This window comes from Arachis ipaensis, chromosome B10, assembly GCF_000816755.2.
Source record: "Arachis ipaensis cultivar K30076 chromosome B10, Araip1.1, whole genome shotgun sequence".
NCBI classification, from domain to species: domain Eukaryota; kingdom Viridiplantae; phylum Streptophyta; class Magnoliopsida; order Fabales; family Fabaceae; genus Arachis; species Arachis ipaensis.
The window spans coordinates 128,393,525-128,412,619 of record NC_029794.2 but is presented as its reverse complement, the minus strand read 5'-3'; the positions used below and the strand labels follow the sequence as shown (position 1 = coordinate 128,412,619).

At 36.3% G+C, this 19,095-nt stretch overlaps 2 protein-coding genes across 2 annotated transcripts; both read right to left on the bottom strand.

Moving 5' to 3' along the window:
• On the bottom strand, positions 13,283–14,811 carry LOC107621399 (protein FAR1-RELATED SEQUENCE 7-like). The gene is made up of 5 exons (XM_016323421.1): positions 14,541–14,811; positions 14,226–14,443; positions 13,995–14,138; positions 13,529–13,872; positions 13,283–13,391 (listed from the first exon to the last, which is right to left on the bottom strand). Exons 1-5 carry the CDS (start codon positions 14,809–14,811, stop codon positions 13,283–13,285), a joined length of 1,086 nt encoding a protein of 361 aa, XP_016178907.1.
• On the bottom strand, positions 15,260–17,388 carry LOC107621401 (protein FAR1-RELATED SEQUENCE 5-like). Its single transcript, XM_016323422.2, has 4 exons — positions 17,266–17,388; positions 16,028–16,087; positions 15,879–15,938; positions 15,260–15,769 (listed from the first exon to the last, which is right to left on the bottom strand). The coding sequence occupies exons 1-4, from the start codon at positions 17,386–17,388 to the stop codon at positions 15,260–15,262; spliced, it is 753 nt and encodes a 250-aa protein (XP_016178908.2).

The following is a 19,095-nucleotide window of genomic DNA, read 5'->3' as shown; positions in this document are numbered from 1 at the left end:
TTTTAAAACATACATAACATAATCGTAAAAAAATCCTATATTGTCTAATAAGTATGAGTAACAAACATACATTATTCATAGTCATATTTACTCTCAACTGTCTAAGAACATGGCAAAATACTAGGTTAGGGACCAAAATATCACATCACAATTCATTTAATAAAAACAAGTTGCATGAGATCAAATAAGTAAAGTTCAAAACATAGACACAATGAGATAACATTTTTATCAGTAGCGTTAATTAGAACTGAAGACAGTGAAAGAAATAAATTAAAAAAAATGGTATTAAAGTTTGAAATATGAATTAGGATTCAGTGATGAGGCCATGTGTCTTCTGTACTAAAAAGCAATTGTGGTGAAGGAATAGCCACGCTTCCCCCACACTGAGGAATTGGAGAACACAGTTACAGATATAACTTATTGTCGGTTTGGATGATAGTACCATGATCTTGTAACTTGATTGCTTCAAGCTTTGTGGCATTCCAGAATCTAATATTTGTTATTTTAATATTTTCAAAATGAATCCACCACTTTTAATTAAAGGACCAGTAAATTTATTATCATCTTAATAAATTTTATGTTAATAAAATTTTATTGGACATGTATTTGGAACAAAATATTTTTATTTTTCTAATTAATTTACAAAAAATAAATTATAATTTAATACTGTGAGAATAAAAGAAGGATAAGAGTAATTTTAGGAAGTAAAATAAATGAGTTTTGCCGGGAGAGAACTCAAAATGTTTAATAAGGAGTTTTTGTCGGAGAATTTTATTCTTATTCGTTGAAGTTATAGCATAGAGATACTATATATACGTCTCTAGAATTGTAATTGAAGTTAATAACAATAACAATATCCTTATTCACATCATCTTATAGAGTTAGTTAGAAGAAATTTTTCATATTATTTTTCCTCTTTACAAAATATATAGTGAGTACATTATTGTGAGTAGTGTTCAATTTCATATTATTTTGTATCTATTAGAAGTCAAAATTTCGCTGTAAACTCAACAATTGGTATCAAGAGCCAACGTTATATTATTCATTATTTGCGTGGTAAAATTCAATTTTGAATATAATGACTTCCACTAGTGATAATGTCAAAGTAGGCAAATATGAAATTGAGAAGTTTAATGGAAAAATGATTTTTCTTATTGGAAGATGCAGATGAAAAATATGCTTATATCACAAAAATTACACAAGGCACTGGCAAGAAAAGAGAAAAAGTCGGAGGAAATGAAAGATGAGGATTGGAAAGAATTAGATCTTGAGGCGCGGGCTGCAATAATCTTATGCTTTGAGAGGGATGTTGCTTTTTTGGTAAATGAAGAAGTAACTGTAGCAGGCGTTTAGGCAAAGTTAGAGAGTAACTTCATGACAAAGACTCTAACTAACAGGATCTACTTAAAATCTAAATTGTATACGTGCAAGATGGAAAAAGGCACCTCAATTCGAGAATATATCAATAAGTTTGATAGGATTATATCAAACTTAAAGGATATAGATCTGAAGGTTGATGATGAGGATCAGGCACTCATATTATTATTTTTATTACCGAAATCCTATGAAAATCTGGTGCAGACGTTGATGCTGGTGGGTGACACTCTGACCATGGATGAGACGAGAGCATCACTTTTAGCAGATGATCTACGTAAGGTTGCTACAAGTGTAATGTCATCTCCAAATGAAAGAGAGTATAATGATCAAGCACAAGGATTGTTCGCGACTAGAGGAAGGACTAATGAAAGAGGAAAAGGTAATAAGCATGGAAAGTCTAGGCCAAAATCTAGACCTCACGCGGAGAGAACATGCTTTAAATGTGGAGAGCCTGGATATTTCAAAGCAAATTGTCCAAATAAGAAGATAACTTTTAAGAAATAGAACAATGACAACCCAAAAGAAAAGCAAGAAGCAAGCTACGTCTCAAATGATGAGGAAGACTGTTACTCTGTGACAGAACAATCTTACGATATCTACGATAAGTGGATTCTTGATTCAGGAGCATCTCACCATATTTGCCCAAATAGAAAGCGGTTTACTATCTATCAAAGCATAAATGGTGGCACAGTTTTAATGGACAATGATCATGCTTATAAAACTGTGGGGTTAGGTACTATAAGAATCAAGATGTGTGATGGAATAGTAAGAACCTTATTAAAGGATGTGAGACATATTCCAGACTTGCAAAAAAATCTTATCTCCATAGGTTTGTTGGAGAAAAATGGTTGCAAAATAGTTACAAAAAATAGGGTACTAAAAGTTGTTCGTGGTTCTTTGGTAGTGATGAAGGGAGTTCGTCACGGTACTATTTATTCTCTTTTGGGGACAACAGTCATAGTTGAGTTAACAGTTGGAATCGATGAAAGTAGAGATCAAAAAAATTGCACAAGAATATGACACATGCGGCTTGGACATATGTCAGAGAAAGGTCTATCATTGCTTTGTGGACAAGGTTTGCTTAAACATATGAAAAAATCACAAATGGAATTTTGTGAGCATTGCGTGTATGGAAAGACACACAAAAGCAGAAGATTATTAGACTACGTGCATACTGATGTTTGGGACCCGTCTAAAGTTACTTCCAAGAGTGGTTCCAGGTATTTTGTTACTTTTGTTGATGATTATTCCAGGTATATTTGGGTTTACTTCCTCAAGCATAAAAGCGAGGTATTCGACATTTTTAAGCGATGGAGAGCAATGGTTGAAAATCGAACAGGCAGAAAGCTGAAAACTCTACGATCAAATAATGGCACAGGGTACACGAATAGAACTTTCAAGGAGTTCTGTGATCGAGAAGGCATTGTGAGACATTGGGCAATTAGAGAAACACCACAACAGAATAGAGTCGCTGAACGACTGAATCGTATGCTACTTGAGAAGGCACGGTGTATGCGCTCTAATTCTGGGTTAGGCAGAGAGTGGTGAGCGGAGTTGGTTGCTACAGCTTGCTACATAGTGAACCGATCCCCACATTCTTCTCTAGATGGAGACACACCTTATAAAGTGTGGTCAGGAGAACATGCAGATTACGAGAAATTCAGAATTTTTGGATGCACAGCCTATTATCATGTCAAAGATAATAAGCTTGATGTTAGAGCTAAAATGACAATCTTTTGGGGTATCCAAGAGGGGTTCAAGGGTATCATCTTTGGAGCGTAAATGATTCTAAGTTTGTAATTGGCAGGGATATTCCCTTTGATGAACGATCTATGGTAGTTTTGTCTAAAGATACGATGTCAGATGATGGTGATGTTGGAAAAATTTTAAATACTCAAGTGGTGGAGATATAGTCTAAATACCAACAAATAGATTCTAATAATGTTCAAGTGGAGCATCCTAATGCTACTCGAGATGATGCAGAGGATGAACTTGATCATGAGGAGATTCAGCGAGAAAATGCACATGTATTACAACAGCAGTAGCAGGATTCTTTAGCATCCACTAGGCCAAAGAGAAATTATAAATTCATTCAGAAGTTAGGGTCAGACAAGCCTCTGAGACATTATGGGCAGGTAAACTTTGTAGATTATGCACTCTCGGTGGAGGATGATGAGCTGGTCACCTTCAACCTTGCTATCAAAGACAAAGATAGAAAAAGTTAGTTGGTCGTCATGGAAGAAGAGATGCAATCTCCCATAAGAACAAGACATGGGAGGTGGTCCCGTTACCCGTGGGAAAGACTGCAATTGGTTGTAAATGGGTGTATAAAAGAAAATAAGATCCTACTAAGTCAGATGGTACAAGATTCCAAGCTAGGTTAGTAGCAAAGAGATTTGCACAAAAAGAAGGTGTTGATTACAACGAGATATTTTCTCCTGTGGTGAAGCACACTTCCATAAGGGTGTTTTTTAGTCTTGTTGCTCAGGGTGATCTTGAGTTGGAACAGCTAGATGTAAAGACAACTTTTTTGCATGGTGACTTAGAGGAAGAAATTTACATGTATCAACCTGAGGGTTTTAAGGTTAAGGGTAAAGAAAATCAGGTATGTCGCTTAAAGAAATCGCTATATGGATTGAAACAATCTCCTCAATAAAGCGATTTGATTCCTTTATGTTAAAACAAAGTTTTTTCAGAAGTAATTATGATTATTGTGAATACATTCATAAGCTTTCTGAAAGTGATTATATCTATTTTCTATATGTGGATGACATGCTTATTGCTTCCAAGAGCAAGGTGGAGATAGATAGATTAAAGGTTCAACTTGGTAAAGAATTTGAAACAAAAAATTTGGGTGTTGCACGAAAAATATTAGACATGGAAATTAAAAGAGAGAGATCAAGCTGAAAATTGTTCTTGAGCCAGAAAGGGTACATTGAGCGCATTATTGAAAGGTTCAAAATGAAAAATGCTAAGCCAGTAGTAACACCGTTGGCTCCACATTTCAATATCTCTGGTAAATAATCTCCCACAACAGCAGAAGATAAGGCTTACATGGAAAATTTACCTTATACTAGTGCAGTCGGTAGCCTAAGGTATACTATGGTGTGTACATGCCCAGATATTTCACAGACAGTCAGTATTGTTAGCAGGTTCATGGCAAATCCAGATAAGGCACACTGAGAAGCAGTCAAGTAGATATTAAAGTACTTGAAGGGTACAATTGACATATGTTTATGCTTTAGCGGAAAATCATGTCAAATCAGCGGCTTTGTTGATTCTGGTTATGCTGGTGATCTAGACAGAAGACGTTCTACGACCGGTTATGTATATAAAACACAAGGCGCTCCAGTTAGTTGGCGATCAATGTTACAAGGTACCGTGGCACTATCTACTACAGATGCTGAGTACATGGCAGTAGCAGAAGGGGTGAAAGAAGCATTGCGGCTAAGGGATCTTCGAGATGATTTGAGGTTTCAGCAAGATTGCATGAATCTGAGTTGTGATAGTCAAAGTGCAATTCATGTGATTAAAAATCAGGTTTATCATACTCGTACCAAGCATATTGATGTAAGGATATCATTTTGTGGGTGATGTTATAGAAAAGAGCACCGCTAGGGAGACAATGAGATATGTATACAATGTATACAATGGGCTCTTTATTAGGCCCAATTAATATTAATAAAAAGAATTAACCAATTAATAACCTTAATTATATTTTGGTTGTTTAGTTTAACATACCACCTAATTTCTCATATTTACATTTTTTCCCCAAATCAATCAACCCTTTTGTTTCAGCGTGTTTTCCCAACCCCCCTTACCCCCTACCCAAACCCTTCCCAATCTTTGCACACACCACTAACGGCGAAGAACCCAAACCCTCCCACTCTTTGCACACACCCAAACCCTTTTGCAACCGAGGAAGGGCACCCATCAACCCATTAATCCTCATCGTTGGCATCAAGGACGGCGCCCTCTTGGTCTTGAACATCCCGCCGTCTCTGCAAAGGAGCCACTGTGCGCGATGCCGCCGACCAGGAACGCATTCAAGGAGCGCTCACCCACGAACCCAGTAGCAGCAGAGTTCTCATCGCGTGGGCACTTTCCTCTCCTATCAACGGAGTAGCCGACCCGGGAAAAAACACCCACCTGCCCGTCAACACACCGTTCACCGGAAACATAAAGAACATCACCTCTAGAAGAATCATAACCATCCAATATAAGTGGGTTTTGTTGTTCATTTTTTAATTGGTAATAGTTGTTGCATGTTTGAAAGTAAATATATTTTGTTGATTAAATTACTGATGACCCATGGTGAAAAAGCATTGGTTGCTGTTTATTATCGTAGAGACTGTGGAGTATGTAGTTAGTCTATGATCTTGATATGCTTGGTGATTTAATTTTTGCGCGGGAAAGGTCGGAAAATATTTTGGATCGTGTTTATATAGCAGTCAAATTTAAATCTTTTTTGTCCCTTTCCGTGTGGACAATGTGCATGCAACGTGACGTATACAGGCTGAACATTGTTGAAAATGGGTTGATATTTGTTGGATGGTTACTTTAATAGTATGTTGGATGGTCACTTTAATAGTATATTGGATGGTCATTCATCGAATTTTTTTCTAGTGTCTATAATTTTTTTCCTATTGCCACTGCAACCAAAGAATTAGCTGAAACTGTTGTTATTGGTTTGTAATAAAGTTAAAGTAATTTTCTTAATAGGCTTGGACGGGTAGATTTTTAAACCCGGACAACAAAATTGTATTGAAGACACTCTAACAAGGTATTATATGCTGTATGGATCTAAGGAAATGTTTGATGCACTTGAGGTGCAACTTGTGTGGTGTGCTGTTGTTATAGCTTTTTATCTCATTTATAGATGGTGACAAGGGGGAAATTGTGAGGTTTGATCTTTGTATGAAACATTTCAATTAAATGTTTGTGTCTAATATTTTCCTAAATGAACTCATTTTCTGTTATTGGTTTTAATTAAAGCAAGATATTAACCCATATTTCAACTGATTATCATGATTATATGTTGGAAGAGAACCTGCTATTTAACCATTCGTATATGCTTATTTGGCCATTTGTATATGCTTATTTAACCATTCGTATATGCTTATTTAACATTATAGAAGATGATATTTTTTACATAAAACAAACTATTTTGCATAGATACCTAACTCACTCTTTATTACTAGGAATTTTCTAGTTTCATGCAGAAGAACTAGTGCTTCTTTATGCTAGTACATGCACCTACAAATTTTATTCATTCCACGACAATTTAAGACTAATAGGATTCTGCACTATTTTGTTAACTACTTTACTCTAATCTCTGAAGGTATTATACCTGCATGTGGATGATGATGAATCAACCCATCATTAATGTGAATGTTAAGACTAAAATGGTAGGGAACATGAAAGAAGCGTGATGAACTTGAATTAGGCTGAACTGAAGTGATTACTATTCAACAAACTTAATTAGTAAACAGTTTTTTTTAAGAAAGTAAAGCTAATACTACCATTTCTTTGTTGGATTTGTGGAATTTTACAAGATTGAATTATGCACAAGATTGTCCCAAGCATCTAAGTCAGCAGGGTTTTGTATTCTACTATACTTCTGCTACCCAAGATTTTCTTTATATGAAAAATGCTATAATCTTTGTGTCCAATATTTTCTTATTTGTCTGGATACATAAGTATGATATTGTCGTTCCATTTAGCGTCCAATGATTAAGTTTACATCCATTGCAATGTAATATAATGCTATTATTTACGTTATTTGGCTGCACTTTACCAGCTTCTTTTGTAAGACTTTACGACTTAGATTGCCGGCTGAATATTGCGTGTGTAAATTATCACGGTGCTCGACCAAACCAATCCCTAAACCGGCCGACGACACACTCAGATGGGTAAAAAGGTATCCCATTGATTACATGAATAAATGAACATAGTTGGTTATTTTTTATGAAAATATTCTGATCCTTTTTTGTTTTGCTCAACAGAAACTAGTTGAGACGCGATGCTCACCCTGCTACGTCAACAATTTATTTACCCATTTGGAACGACATAATGGGAAAGCTAAGTTAGCGGAGATTGAGGCCATTGGATTTGACTTCCTGCGCCAGGTACCACAATAGCATGTGAAGCAGAGCATCATGCTCCAACTAGCTAGGGCCTATGATGTGGAGACAAACACTCTAAGGGTCGAGGCCGGGGACATTCGAATTACCGCTGAACTTATCGGCAATGTATTCGGCATACCTTCTCGAGGTTAGTGTAAGTTATGTAAGATGTAAAACTCCCGGTTTGTGGTTATGCTTTTTCCCATGTTGACACGTACTCATTGTGGTAAAGTGTTTCGTTTCGCGCAGGTGACCCAATACCGGTATTGCAGAAAAAAAATGAGTCGCATTTGGCAATAAAGAGAGAATTTCAGAAGAAAACTACAACCCAGTTGCGGGACTTTCTGTTTGCCTGTCCGATGGAGACCGAGCAACAGAGGATGACCTTTAGAAGATACTTTATCTTGATTGTATTGAAGATGTTTCTTAACCCTACAAGCCAGCAGACTATTTCTCCATGGCACCTCCCTCCGATATGGACGTCTCTAACCCAAGAAGATTTCATTGGCCGTATCAGATATTAAACTGGCTGCGGGATGCGATAAGGAAATTCCAAGACGAGAACCAGGAAACATGCGGCGGATGCATGTTCGTGTTACTGGTATTGCAAATAAATTACGTAAATTTAAAAATGATCTATGGCTTTATGTTTAAGTCCTAATATTCAAGTTACTTGTGTATAGGTTTTGTACTTTCACCGCCTAAAGTATGGTCCGTTGCATGCATGTTGTGTGCCCGAGCCTTGGATTGTTGAATGGACCACTAATGAACTTGATAAGAAGGCCAACCATGTGATCTCACATGTTCAATCTCTACTACTCTCCTTTTAACAGTACAGTAGAACACAGATGCAATTGGAGGTTCACGTTGATTTTTTTTTCATGTATTTGTTGTCACATGTTGAACACACAGGGTTGCGTAGTCAACAATGCAAGGAAACAGAAAAAAATAGAAAACAGACTACTAGTGAAGCAGTTAACGAGAAAGGAAGGAGTAAAAGGCCCCGCAAGGACGCTGACCAATTACCGTCTATCAAAGGCAGCACTAAATCTCAGCCAAGCTATAAGGAGTCGGATAAGGTGATCCGCTTTCTTTATGATATGTTCTGCACTCATTTGAACTAGATATATAACTTGTGATTTATTTATTTCCATGGCTTTTTATGTTTGAAATAATTTATTTATGCGGCTGCCAAGTTGATGGAGTGTGTGATAATAGTTTGCATTGATGATTGGTGTGGTTGTATGGTATGGTTTTATCTTGAATGCTTGTTTGAACACATTTGTTGTGTTTATATTTGTTAAGTTCTTATTTCGGTTGAGTTAGGTAATTGAACAGATGCAACTAACATGCTCGACTCAGGTTCTGATTTGAACTAGATATATGACTTATAAGTTGTTTATTTCCATGGCTTTTCGTGTATGAAATAATTGATTTATACGGCTGCCAAGATGATTCAGTGTGTGAAAGTAGTATGCAATGCTGATTGGTGTGGTTGTATGGCATGATTTTATTTTGAATGCTTGTTTGAATACATTTGTTGTGTGTTACTTTTGTTAAGTTTTTATTTGGGTCGAGTTTGGTAATTAAATAGATGCAGCTAACATGCTCAGCTTAGGTTCTGATCTGAACCAGAAATATAAATTATGATTTATTTATTTCCATCGCTTTTCGTGTATGAAGTAATTGATTTATGCGGCTGCCAAGATGATGGATTGTGTGAAAATAGTTTCATTGCTGATTTGTGTGGTAGCAATTGAGATCTTTGATGCTCCACGATGGATGTTCATGTTTTTTGTAGCCCTTTTAGATGTTCATTTTAGTGGTGTTGTTGATGTTTGCTTTAGTAGGGCTTTTGGATGTTCACTTTAGTGATGTTGTTGATGTTCGCTTATGCTCGTGTTTTTCATTCAAATGACGATATCTATTACGAAGAGTTATAGTATTCTTAGTGCAAGTGACGATATGTATGAATATACACCACAGGAATACAGGCCTGGTACGAGGAGAAAGTTGCCTGTCCACAGAAGCCGATCTAGAATCGGCACCAAAAAAGCAATTCCAAGAGAAAAAACCTAGTAAGCAATGCTGCGGCATTGGTAGTCCCGGACTCTGATGAGGATGACCATATGTCGCTTGCTAGAAGGATACGATTATTCCAACAGCGGCCTCGACCACATGATGCAGAACAAGCAGAGCCCGTGTGCAAGGGCAATCATAAAAGTCCGCAACAAGAAAACACTCAACACACGGATGCATCTCCACACACGCCACCAGCAGTACATGTCCAGCTCAGTGACTATGATTTTGACCGGTTAGTAATTTCAGGCTAACCATGCTGTATGTTTCTCTTCTTTATTTGTCATACACTGCCTTGTGATTAGCCGTATAGGTAGTCATAAGTTGTTGTTTTAGCTAACTTCATGTCGCATTCCTTTGCAGCGAATTCGACATCTCGATCGTCCAGTGTCCTGAATTTGAGAAAGTTCTGAATAATGTTGAACGGGGTTGCGAATCAAAGGCCATAGTTATGCAGCCCCTGCAAACTGTATTGCCAAACAAATCAAGCTACCATACACCGAGTCCAGGGAGACCTAGCTTTTCACTCGGTTTAACTCAGTTTGAGAAGACTCCAACCCCTTTCCCGATTCAATCAATTCATCCAAGCCTAAAAAAATAAAGTTGGGAGAGACTAAGGAGAAAAAAAATCAGAACATGGATAGTGGACTCGTCCTTGAACGGAGATCAAGATTTAGCTAAGTATGAGGGACGGGAATACATGGTATTACAAAGGAAGGACTTCTGGTCCTTGAAACCCCGCAATTGGGTCAACAACTGCGTAAGTATATGATCTTGATCATGCATTTTAATTCCGTGTCTATATATCGGGATATAGTTTAAAATTGCTATATAAATTGTTTAGGTAATTCAATGGATGTGCTACTCTTTCAACGACACTGACTCATCTAGGTTCAAGCGAGATTTCTATTGCGTGTCTCCAGGCATCTTGGTAATTTCATTCTTCTGATTACACAGCCGATTAGTTTTTGTTTGGATTCTGACTATGTGTGTGGGTTTCCATGAATCAGTGACACGAAATGATAGTCTGGCTTCATTTATTGACGGTGTAAGGCTAATTTATGCTGGTCTTAGTCCAAACTTCGGTGAGGATACAAGGTTCTTTGACAAAGTAGTAGCAGCAAAGAGAAAATGGGTAAGTTGCTTTTTTAGTTATGAAATATCTAACCACGATTTGTATATGTGGCCTCACGCGGTCTTTGGATTCAAATATTAAATACATGGTTAAAGTTGATTGAGTTTACTATATTATGCTGTTGGAAATGGGTTATCCTATGATGTGAGGATGTTGTGGTTCTTGAATGCTCGAGGTAGATCAATATGCTTTTTTTTATCTTATAATTTTTTTTCTAACGAGATAGAGCTATTCATATGCACTGTTTGCTGCAGTGGTTATTTCCTTACTGTCGGGGGGGTCATTGGTGGGTATATGCATTTGAGGTGAATGCGAAGCGAATAGCTATACTCGACAATTTGCATTCTGCACCAATAGATGATGAACGAGATAAGCTCAATGCGTATGTGGTAATAAACTATACTTCTTTTATTTAGTATCAAGCTATATTATCTATTACGATAGCATGTTATAAGCGATTTTTTGGTTCCATGATTTTCAGGTGAGACTGTGTGAGGATATGGCAAGCATTGCTATTCCTGGCTTCGTTCGCAATACGTACGGCCCAGCTCGTTCCTACGCCAAGGTCCCAATGCAACCGATCAAGTGAGATGAAATTGTAACCCAAATTTGAGAATTTTTTAGTTTTCTTTAACTACTGTGGCATAGCACGTTACAGGTTTTTGACATCCTAATTGCAATGGTATTTTGTTTTCATGTAGCTTTGACTGTGGCATGTGCGTTATTAAACTAATGGAAAGGTGGACAGAAGATCATGAACTTTACAAATGGGACCAGGTTTGTTAAGTAAACATTTGCCCGGATGTCATCATTCATGTTGTATGAATATCACTGTAACGGTTCTTAATACCAAATCGCCTGATAAATGTTCTCATAGGATTCACTCAGTTCATACAGGATGGAGTTGATGCTTGACATTATTTGTGGCCAACACAATGTATTGATTCAGCAGCTTACTTCATTTTTGGAGGAAACGGTTAAACCTGTTCGGCGCAATGCACCACGGAACAAGAAGAAGGACGATAGTTCACTATACACTGCACCTAGCACGAGGTCATTGATTGAACGTGCGGAAGGATTACCGAAGGGGGCAATGCGCAAAGGAAGGAAGAGGTTGCTTACTTAGGCTTAGCTCCAGTGAATTGAACTACCTTATTGTGATTATTTTACTTGCTGACGATATGGCTACGGATTTATTTATGTCACATTAGAATTACATGATTATAGGATGAAATTTTTTTGGCTTGACATTAAAATGATACGTTGGTTATGTTACCGTGTAAGGATCTTTGTTTTCTTCCAGCTTAGATTCTCGGAGTTATCAAAGCTGGATAGTAAAGTAGTCATATTTGTTAATACTGGACTATAGAAACAATAATTATCCACAGATATAGTTAGACTAAACATCTTATAATGTACTATAATGAACATCCATGCGAATAGTGAAATTCAACTTCTGCTCAAGAATATAAGAAATTGTTATTTTTAACTTTGATTCGAAGTCTTGATAAAAATCCAAAAATTTTTATGTAATATTTTACATTTTAATAATGTTTATAAAATAATATAAGCATCATAATTGATAATAAATATAATATATATTTCCTTTCTTGTGAATTTATAACGAGGTAAATTATTTAAATTAACAATAGAATATTAGTTAAAAATACATTTGAAGTTAATACCATAGATATAAGTTTTTATTAAACTAAGATAATTATGTTTCGTGTTACTACTAAAAATTAAAGAATACTATGTATTAAACATGCAAATATTATAATTTACTAATTACAGGCATATTATGCAAATAATTAAAAAATAAGGAGTATATATGCTAATGCACTTTTAGAACATAATAAAAATGCATTTAAAAAAATAATGACCTTTTATTAATTGAATAATGACCTTTCACGTATGGCTATCATACTATAGTTATGAAAGTTGCTGCTGATATGCTTAGCGATTTAGTTATGCCTAATTAGAATGACATGCTGATATGCCTAGGGATTTATTAAAGTAACCTTAGAATGACATCAGGATTAATTTTGTTGTTGCACATGAGAATAATTTAGTGGTTATGTTACCGTAAAAGACTCTATGGTTTTATTTCTCTTGCAACTTAGATTCATGTGGTTATCAAAGTTGTTTAGTAAAGTAGGCATGTGTGCGCATATTGGAGTCGGCGGTCAATGACCATCCACAGATATAGTTAAACTAAACATCCTATACTTTACTGTAATGAACATCCAGTGTAACTTGGTCACAATTAATCAAAACAAACAAACGCTGCACACAGAAATACTCACGGATACCCATCCATGCTTAGGGTGAAGATCGATACTCCGAAGTAAAAGGAAAACCATGGTATATACTAATTATGCATTTAATTCATTGGAATAAAATAACACAAAAGGTTCACTCGGGTGACATTAACATGCTTCATGTAATCAATCCAATCTTATTCTCTGATCAACTGCATAGAAACTTAAACCCTATATGTTTACCCCATGAAACCAGCCTCTTCCACTAATCTTGAAAAAAAAATGAATGCATTGTATAATAAATCTTAACTTTTGCTAAAGGAGCTTAACAAAGACATGAAGCTACCAACTTGTTCGGGATCAGCCTGGCCTACAACACCAGCAAATCTTACATCTTGAGTTGACTCAAACCACCTGGTTAACAAAACAAAAGGTCAACAATTAACTTCTTCCATAGTACTATACCAAATAAATATGTTGGGTCGAGGTTGATACACACATTTACTGGGGGGTCATGCTTATTTTTTCTCCGAGAAGATTTTTTAAATGACTTCTCCAGGGCAGCGCCGATCCTCTTACTCTTTGGCCGGCCCTTTGTGTTGACCTTCGATGGGGCTTGGATGTCCATCACAGCGGCAACATTCGAACTTGTTGAGCCATTATTGTTGTGGGAGTCCGCCACAGTCTCGGACTTCTTCTTGACACGGTGAGCAGTCAACTTAGCTCTTATTTCTTCTAGAGCAACATGAAGCAAGGCTGTTTCTTCATCGTCGTTTACAAAATCCTGAGCAATGTTGTAGAAGTGTGCACATAGTCCCCTGAATGCAACATGACTCTCATCCGACCGACTGACGTCGTGACTACTCTTGACATAAGTATGCTTGCGCTTTGTGTTCTTGTTCCAACGAGGGAGAACATATCGATTAGGTCTTTATAAACCTTGTAAGAATGGAAGACTTCAAGATAATGACAGCATAACACTCCTGAACTCTCAAATAGATTGCACTCACAACGAACCTCCTGTGTGGATCGATTGAAGTGGACATCGTACGGAACACAAAGAATACTATCATTCACTAGTCTTTCCTCTTCAACCTTCATGCATACCACTGACCCCTCTTCAGCAACAACAGAGACCCTACAATTAGCCTTCTTGACAAACTTAATTTGAACATCCCTAAACATGCAGGTAGTGTACTCTTGCTAAAATTGTCTCTCCATAGGTGAGGTCGTTGCACAAGGGATAACCCCCCTCGGGTCTGCTGCATCATCCTCCAGTTCCCTTTGCTCCTTAATTCCAAGCACATTGTCATATTCGTAAACAAATTGGACCAAGTTAGTCCGACTGTGTAAGAAATTTCCGTAGAATGAGTGCATGCTCTCACTCCTTTGCGTGCTCCTCATGGCAGCCCAAAATTCACCCTTGAAGAATATTGGGACCCACATGCGTCGATCATCAAAGAGGTCTACATAAAGAAAAATAAACTTCTTATTAATTCATATAAAGCCACCTACCAAAAAGATTTCAACTAATGAGCAAAAAATAATTGTACACTAATAGACCTGACAGCCATGTGTTGTTATGTAAGTTGTGCTCGTCTATGAATTCATACCAGTTATCCTCAAATGACTTTTCGGTCCAAAAGTTCCACACAATATCATTGAACTCATCATACAACTCTCTGTACCGGCGATAACCTCCAAGTTTGTGCGGTAACTTTTTCGTAATGTGCCAGATGCACCATCGGTGGCGTGTATCGGGTAACACATTTTTTATTGCACGAAAAATGAATTTGCATTGATCAGTAATGATCCGCTGTGGAGCAGTTCCCATACACTTAACCCATTGGCGAAAAACCCACTCATAACTTGGGATTTCCTCATTTCTAAGAAGAGCACAACCAAGGATGGTCGACTAACCATGGTGGTTAACACCGACGAACGACGCAAACGGTAATACATGCCTACATGCAAAAACGGCGACAAAAAACAAATATCAGTCACGACCAAGCTAGGAAAAAAAATAAAGCTAACCCCATAAAAATAACTCCATACTTGTTTGTGCTGTATGTGCTATCAAGTGACACAACATCTCCATAATATTCGTACGACACCCTACACCTTGCATCCACCCATACCGCACTCCGAAATTTACACTCATCGTCCAAATTCACCGCGTAGAAGAAGTTTGGATTGATGTCCTTCATTCTCATGAAATAGTTCATCGTCTCTCTGACATCCACGTTGACGTTGCTGGTTCAGAGCTTAGCTGTATTATAGTTTCACAAATCTTTTTCTGAGTATCCCATGTTAGATGGGCCCCCAGACTTATTTGCCAAAGCTAGGAAAATCTTGTTTGGTTGAATCCCAGCCTCATCATTATCTTCGATCACGCACTTCGCATGCATGGTCAACTTCCTATACTCATGGTAGTGCACCGCCTTTCTCGCTGAACATGGGTGCGAGTGACTCAACTCCACCTTAAAGAAAAACCAGTCTTGCGTCTCCTTGTCAAACTTCACGTATATCCTTGCCTTGCAGCCAGCGGCTGAGATCCTGTTCTTCCGTGTTGACGCTTTGACACGAGACACACGGAACCCATCCCTATTACAGTGAATAGCTTGGTTAATGGGTTGATTTGTGATCTTATCACAGGTTGTCGTTCGTATCTTAGTAGCAAACCCAAATTTCTTTGCATATGTCACATAGAATTCATGAGCCATTTGCAATTGCTCAAACCGCATTCCAACACATGGTATTTCATCCTCCCGAAGGCCATCGTGATCCGGTACCTAAGTATCAAATTTATTTTAAAAAAACAAAAAAAAACAAAACAAAACCGTTAAAGTTCAAATCAACCATGCGGTTCAGGACTACCAAAAATTAAACTTGAGACCAAACCTGGTGACCATGATCCATCTCTTCACTTCCAGCCTGCGAAAGATCCAAAAGCGGCATGTCCTATATTCGCAATATAAACGAACAAAATATAAAATCACGATGGTTATTGTCCCAAGCATTATAATACATGATGAAACTAGAATCCAAACCTCATAACAAATATCCGTCTCTTCACTTCCAACCTCAGTAACATCCAATCTTGACATGGCCTATAATTACGAAAACAAACACCGAAAATCAGATTCATGAAAACTATTTAGATAATCCACTAGTAAACGAGATGCACAAAAATTCTTTCCAAACTCCATATATAAGGATACAAAAATATAACTGGACCGCATCATCCTACCCATATTAATTTGGAAAAAAATGCATCGGTATCACCTATTGATAGAAACTATTATATTTAACCTATTATATAAGCATTTTAACTACTAATATCCTCTGTGCTACATCACACTGTGTACCACCGATATCAAAAAGCAGCACATACAACCAACATGCACTTATTTCATTACTGAGTTTGTGAATCCATTGTCACTAAAGTGGAATTTTTAATGCATATGCCATCTATCATGTATACTCATATATATAATATGTATGTAAACATGCATGACTCTTATTATTTTATTTAGCTTACATTTTCGGGAAAAGTCTTAACAATAACAATGCAGTTATTTTTATCTTATTATATTTAACAATATAATAATCTCCTCATCGTTTTATTCTCTAGGCATCAAGTACATCATGGGTGATTACTTCTAAACTAGCCACTTGTCAAGTGTACCAATTAAATTGCTTATACATGCTGGTTTAAATTTGCATATTAATATTCCATGACTCATTAACGCACTCATATCATCCAATAGCAAAGATGAGCATCTATATCTTATATAAATAAGCATCCATGGTATGTTAATCTTTGTGTCCAAAATTTTTCTAAATGAACTCATTTTCTGTTATTTGTTTTAATTAAAGCAATATATTAACCCATAATTCATCTGATTATCATGATTATATGTTGGAAGAGAACCTGCTATTTAACCATTCGTATATGCTTCTTTGGCTATTTGTGGCCTTGTTTTTACATTATAGAAGATGATACTTTTTAAATAAAATAAACTATTTTACATAGATACCTAACTGACTCTTTATTAATAGGAATTTTATGGTCATTCATGCAGAAGAACTAATGCTTCTTTAAGCTAGTACATGCACCTACATATTTTATTCATTCCAGGTCAATTTAAGACTAATAGGATTCTGCACTACTTTGTTAACTACTTTACTATAATCTCTAAAGATATTATACCTGCATGCAAAGATGAACATCTAAATCTTATATAAATAAGCATCCATGGTGAACAATTCAACAAACCATTCTCACCTTATTAGGCTGCTGACCGTCGGCGACAAAATGTTCTAGAGCTTCTTCCGGTGGTTTCGATGGATTGTGGTCAGGAATGGATGATGGAACATGACACAGAGACTGCACGACCTTACACGCCATTTACGAACTACCACACGGTGATGGACGTATCAAAGGAGAGACACTATTAACTCCTTTATCTTGCACGATGAATAAACCGAATAGACCACAGGCCGGCTGGGCAGGTGGACTTGATGCGGTGCTGCCGGAAGGAGCCACATGCTGGGAATGCGCTTCTGGGCGTTCACCGGTGCGGACCTTGACGTCTCCGAGAGCGACTTCCAGTGATAACACACGAGCCAGTGAGAAGATGAGATAGTAACGTCGGTGAGAGGGGTTGGGTTCTTGGTTGTGTCGGCGCCGTTCATAGAGAAATGATCATGGTTTGTGTTTTGGTTTAACTGAATTCTAATTTTTTGAACCATTCAAATTAGCAAATCTTCATAATTAATGATTGTAACTATAATTCAGTATTAATTTCAATTAAACCCCCAATACCCATAATTTAATTTTAATTTCAATTAAACCCCATTGTATGCATTGTATAATAAGAGCATTGGTTCCTCATACTTTTTCTATAAAAAAAGGCAACATTTCTCTTGTAAAAGTACACACAGATAAAAATCTCGCAGACATGCTGATTAAAGTAGTGTTAGGAAGTAAGTTCCAATACTGTTTAGAATTGCTCAATGTTATTCCATGTTAGGCATGGGAATACAAATATCGTACTCTGATCGTCCAAAATTTGAGTAGATTTTAAATTGTGATCGAAGCGGAGATTGTGAGAATAAAGGAAGGATAATAGTAATTTTAGGAAGTAAAATAAATGAGTTTTAATAGGAGAAAACTCAAAATATTTAGTAAGAAATTTTTGTTGGAAAATTTTATTTTTATTCGTTAAAATTATAGCATAAAGATACTATATATGCGTCTCTAGAATTGTAATTGAAGTTAATAACAATAACAATATCCTTATTCACATCATCTTATAGAATTAGTTAAAAGAAATCTTTTATATTGTTTTTCCTCTTTACAAAATATATAACAAATACATTATTTAAATAGTGTTCAATTTCATATTAATTTATATCTATTAGACATCAAAATTTCGTTATAGAGTCAACAGATACAGATATCTGTAGTGGATTCTATACCTTGAAATACCGAATTGTTGCATAATGAAATGAACAGTGTAACCACTCCTATACTACCAACTCTACATTAACTATGATTCCACGTCTAATAATGCCCGCGCGGTTACTACAAGTAGAACCAGTGATTACTGAAATGTGTTCATAATTGGGATCATCAGTTTCGTGAACATGGCATAAGAAAAGCTGCACATATTATGAGCTTTATAGAGTGAATCAAAGTGGTGTTGTCTCAATTAAAGCTGAACTTTCTTTAACACTTTTTTTTTTTTTAATATTTTGAACCCACACTTCTAACTTTATAAATTAAGTAATTACAGGCTAAAAATTAATGTAACCAAAAGAATAAAAGTACTGCTGCCATGCATAATTACAACACTATATTGGATGAAGTTTCATTTTATACGGTGGAAAACCAATTCTATGTTGATATATATAAAACAAATAAATAAATTAGTAGTTTAGTAAAAGACTAAATTACTACTAAAATTGACTATAAAACATACAAATGCTAAAAAATTTATCATTAAAATTTAAAAGTGAGATATAACTAAAAAATTTTATTTTATATTTTTAACTGGTATTTTTATATTTATAATTATTTTAACAAATATTTTTTTTAACTTTCACTCCACAT

Excerpts from the sequence above, each read along its gene's own strand:
- LOC107621401 (XM_016323422.2), bottom strand. The coding sequence starts at position 17,388 with ATGGCGTGTAAGGTCGTGCAGTCTCTGTGTCATGTTCCATCATCCATT. Across the intron at positions 15,939-16,027 it reads AGACGGATATTTGTTATGAG|GACATGCCGCTTTTGGATCT; the intron begins GTTTGGATTCTA and ends TTGCGAATATAG. Across the intron at positions 15,770-15,878 it reads AGATGGATCATGGTCACCAG|GTACCGGATCACGATGGCCT; the intron begins GTTTGGTCTCAA and ends TTTGATACTTAG.
- LOC107621399 (XM_016323421.1), bottom strand. The coding sequence starts at position 14,811 with ATGGGAACTGCTCCACAGCGGATCATTACTGATCAATGCAAATTCATT. Across the intron at positions 14,444-14,540 it reads TAACAACACATGGCTGTCAG|ACCTCTTTGATGATCGACGC; the intron begins GTCTATTAGTGT and ends TTCTTTATGTAG. Across the intron at positions 13,873-13,994 it reads TCAATCGATCCACACAGGAG|AACACAAAGCGCAAGCATAC; the intron begins GTTCGTTGTGAG and ends CGTTGGAACAAG.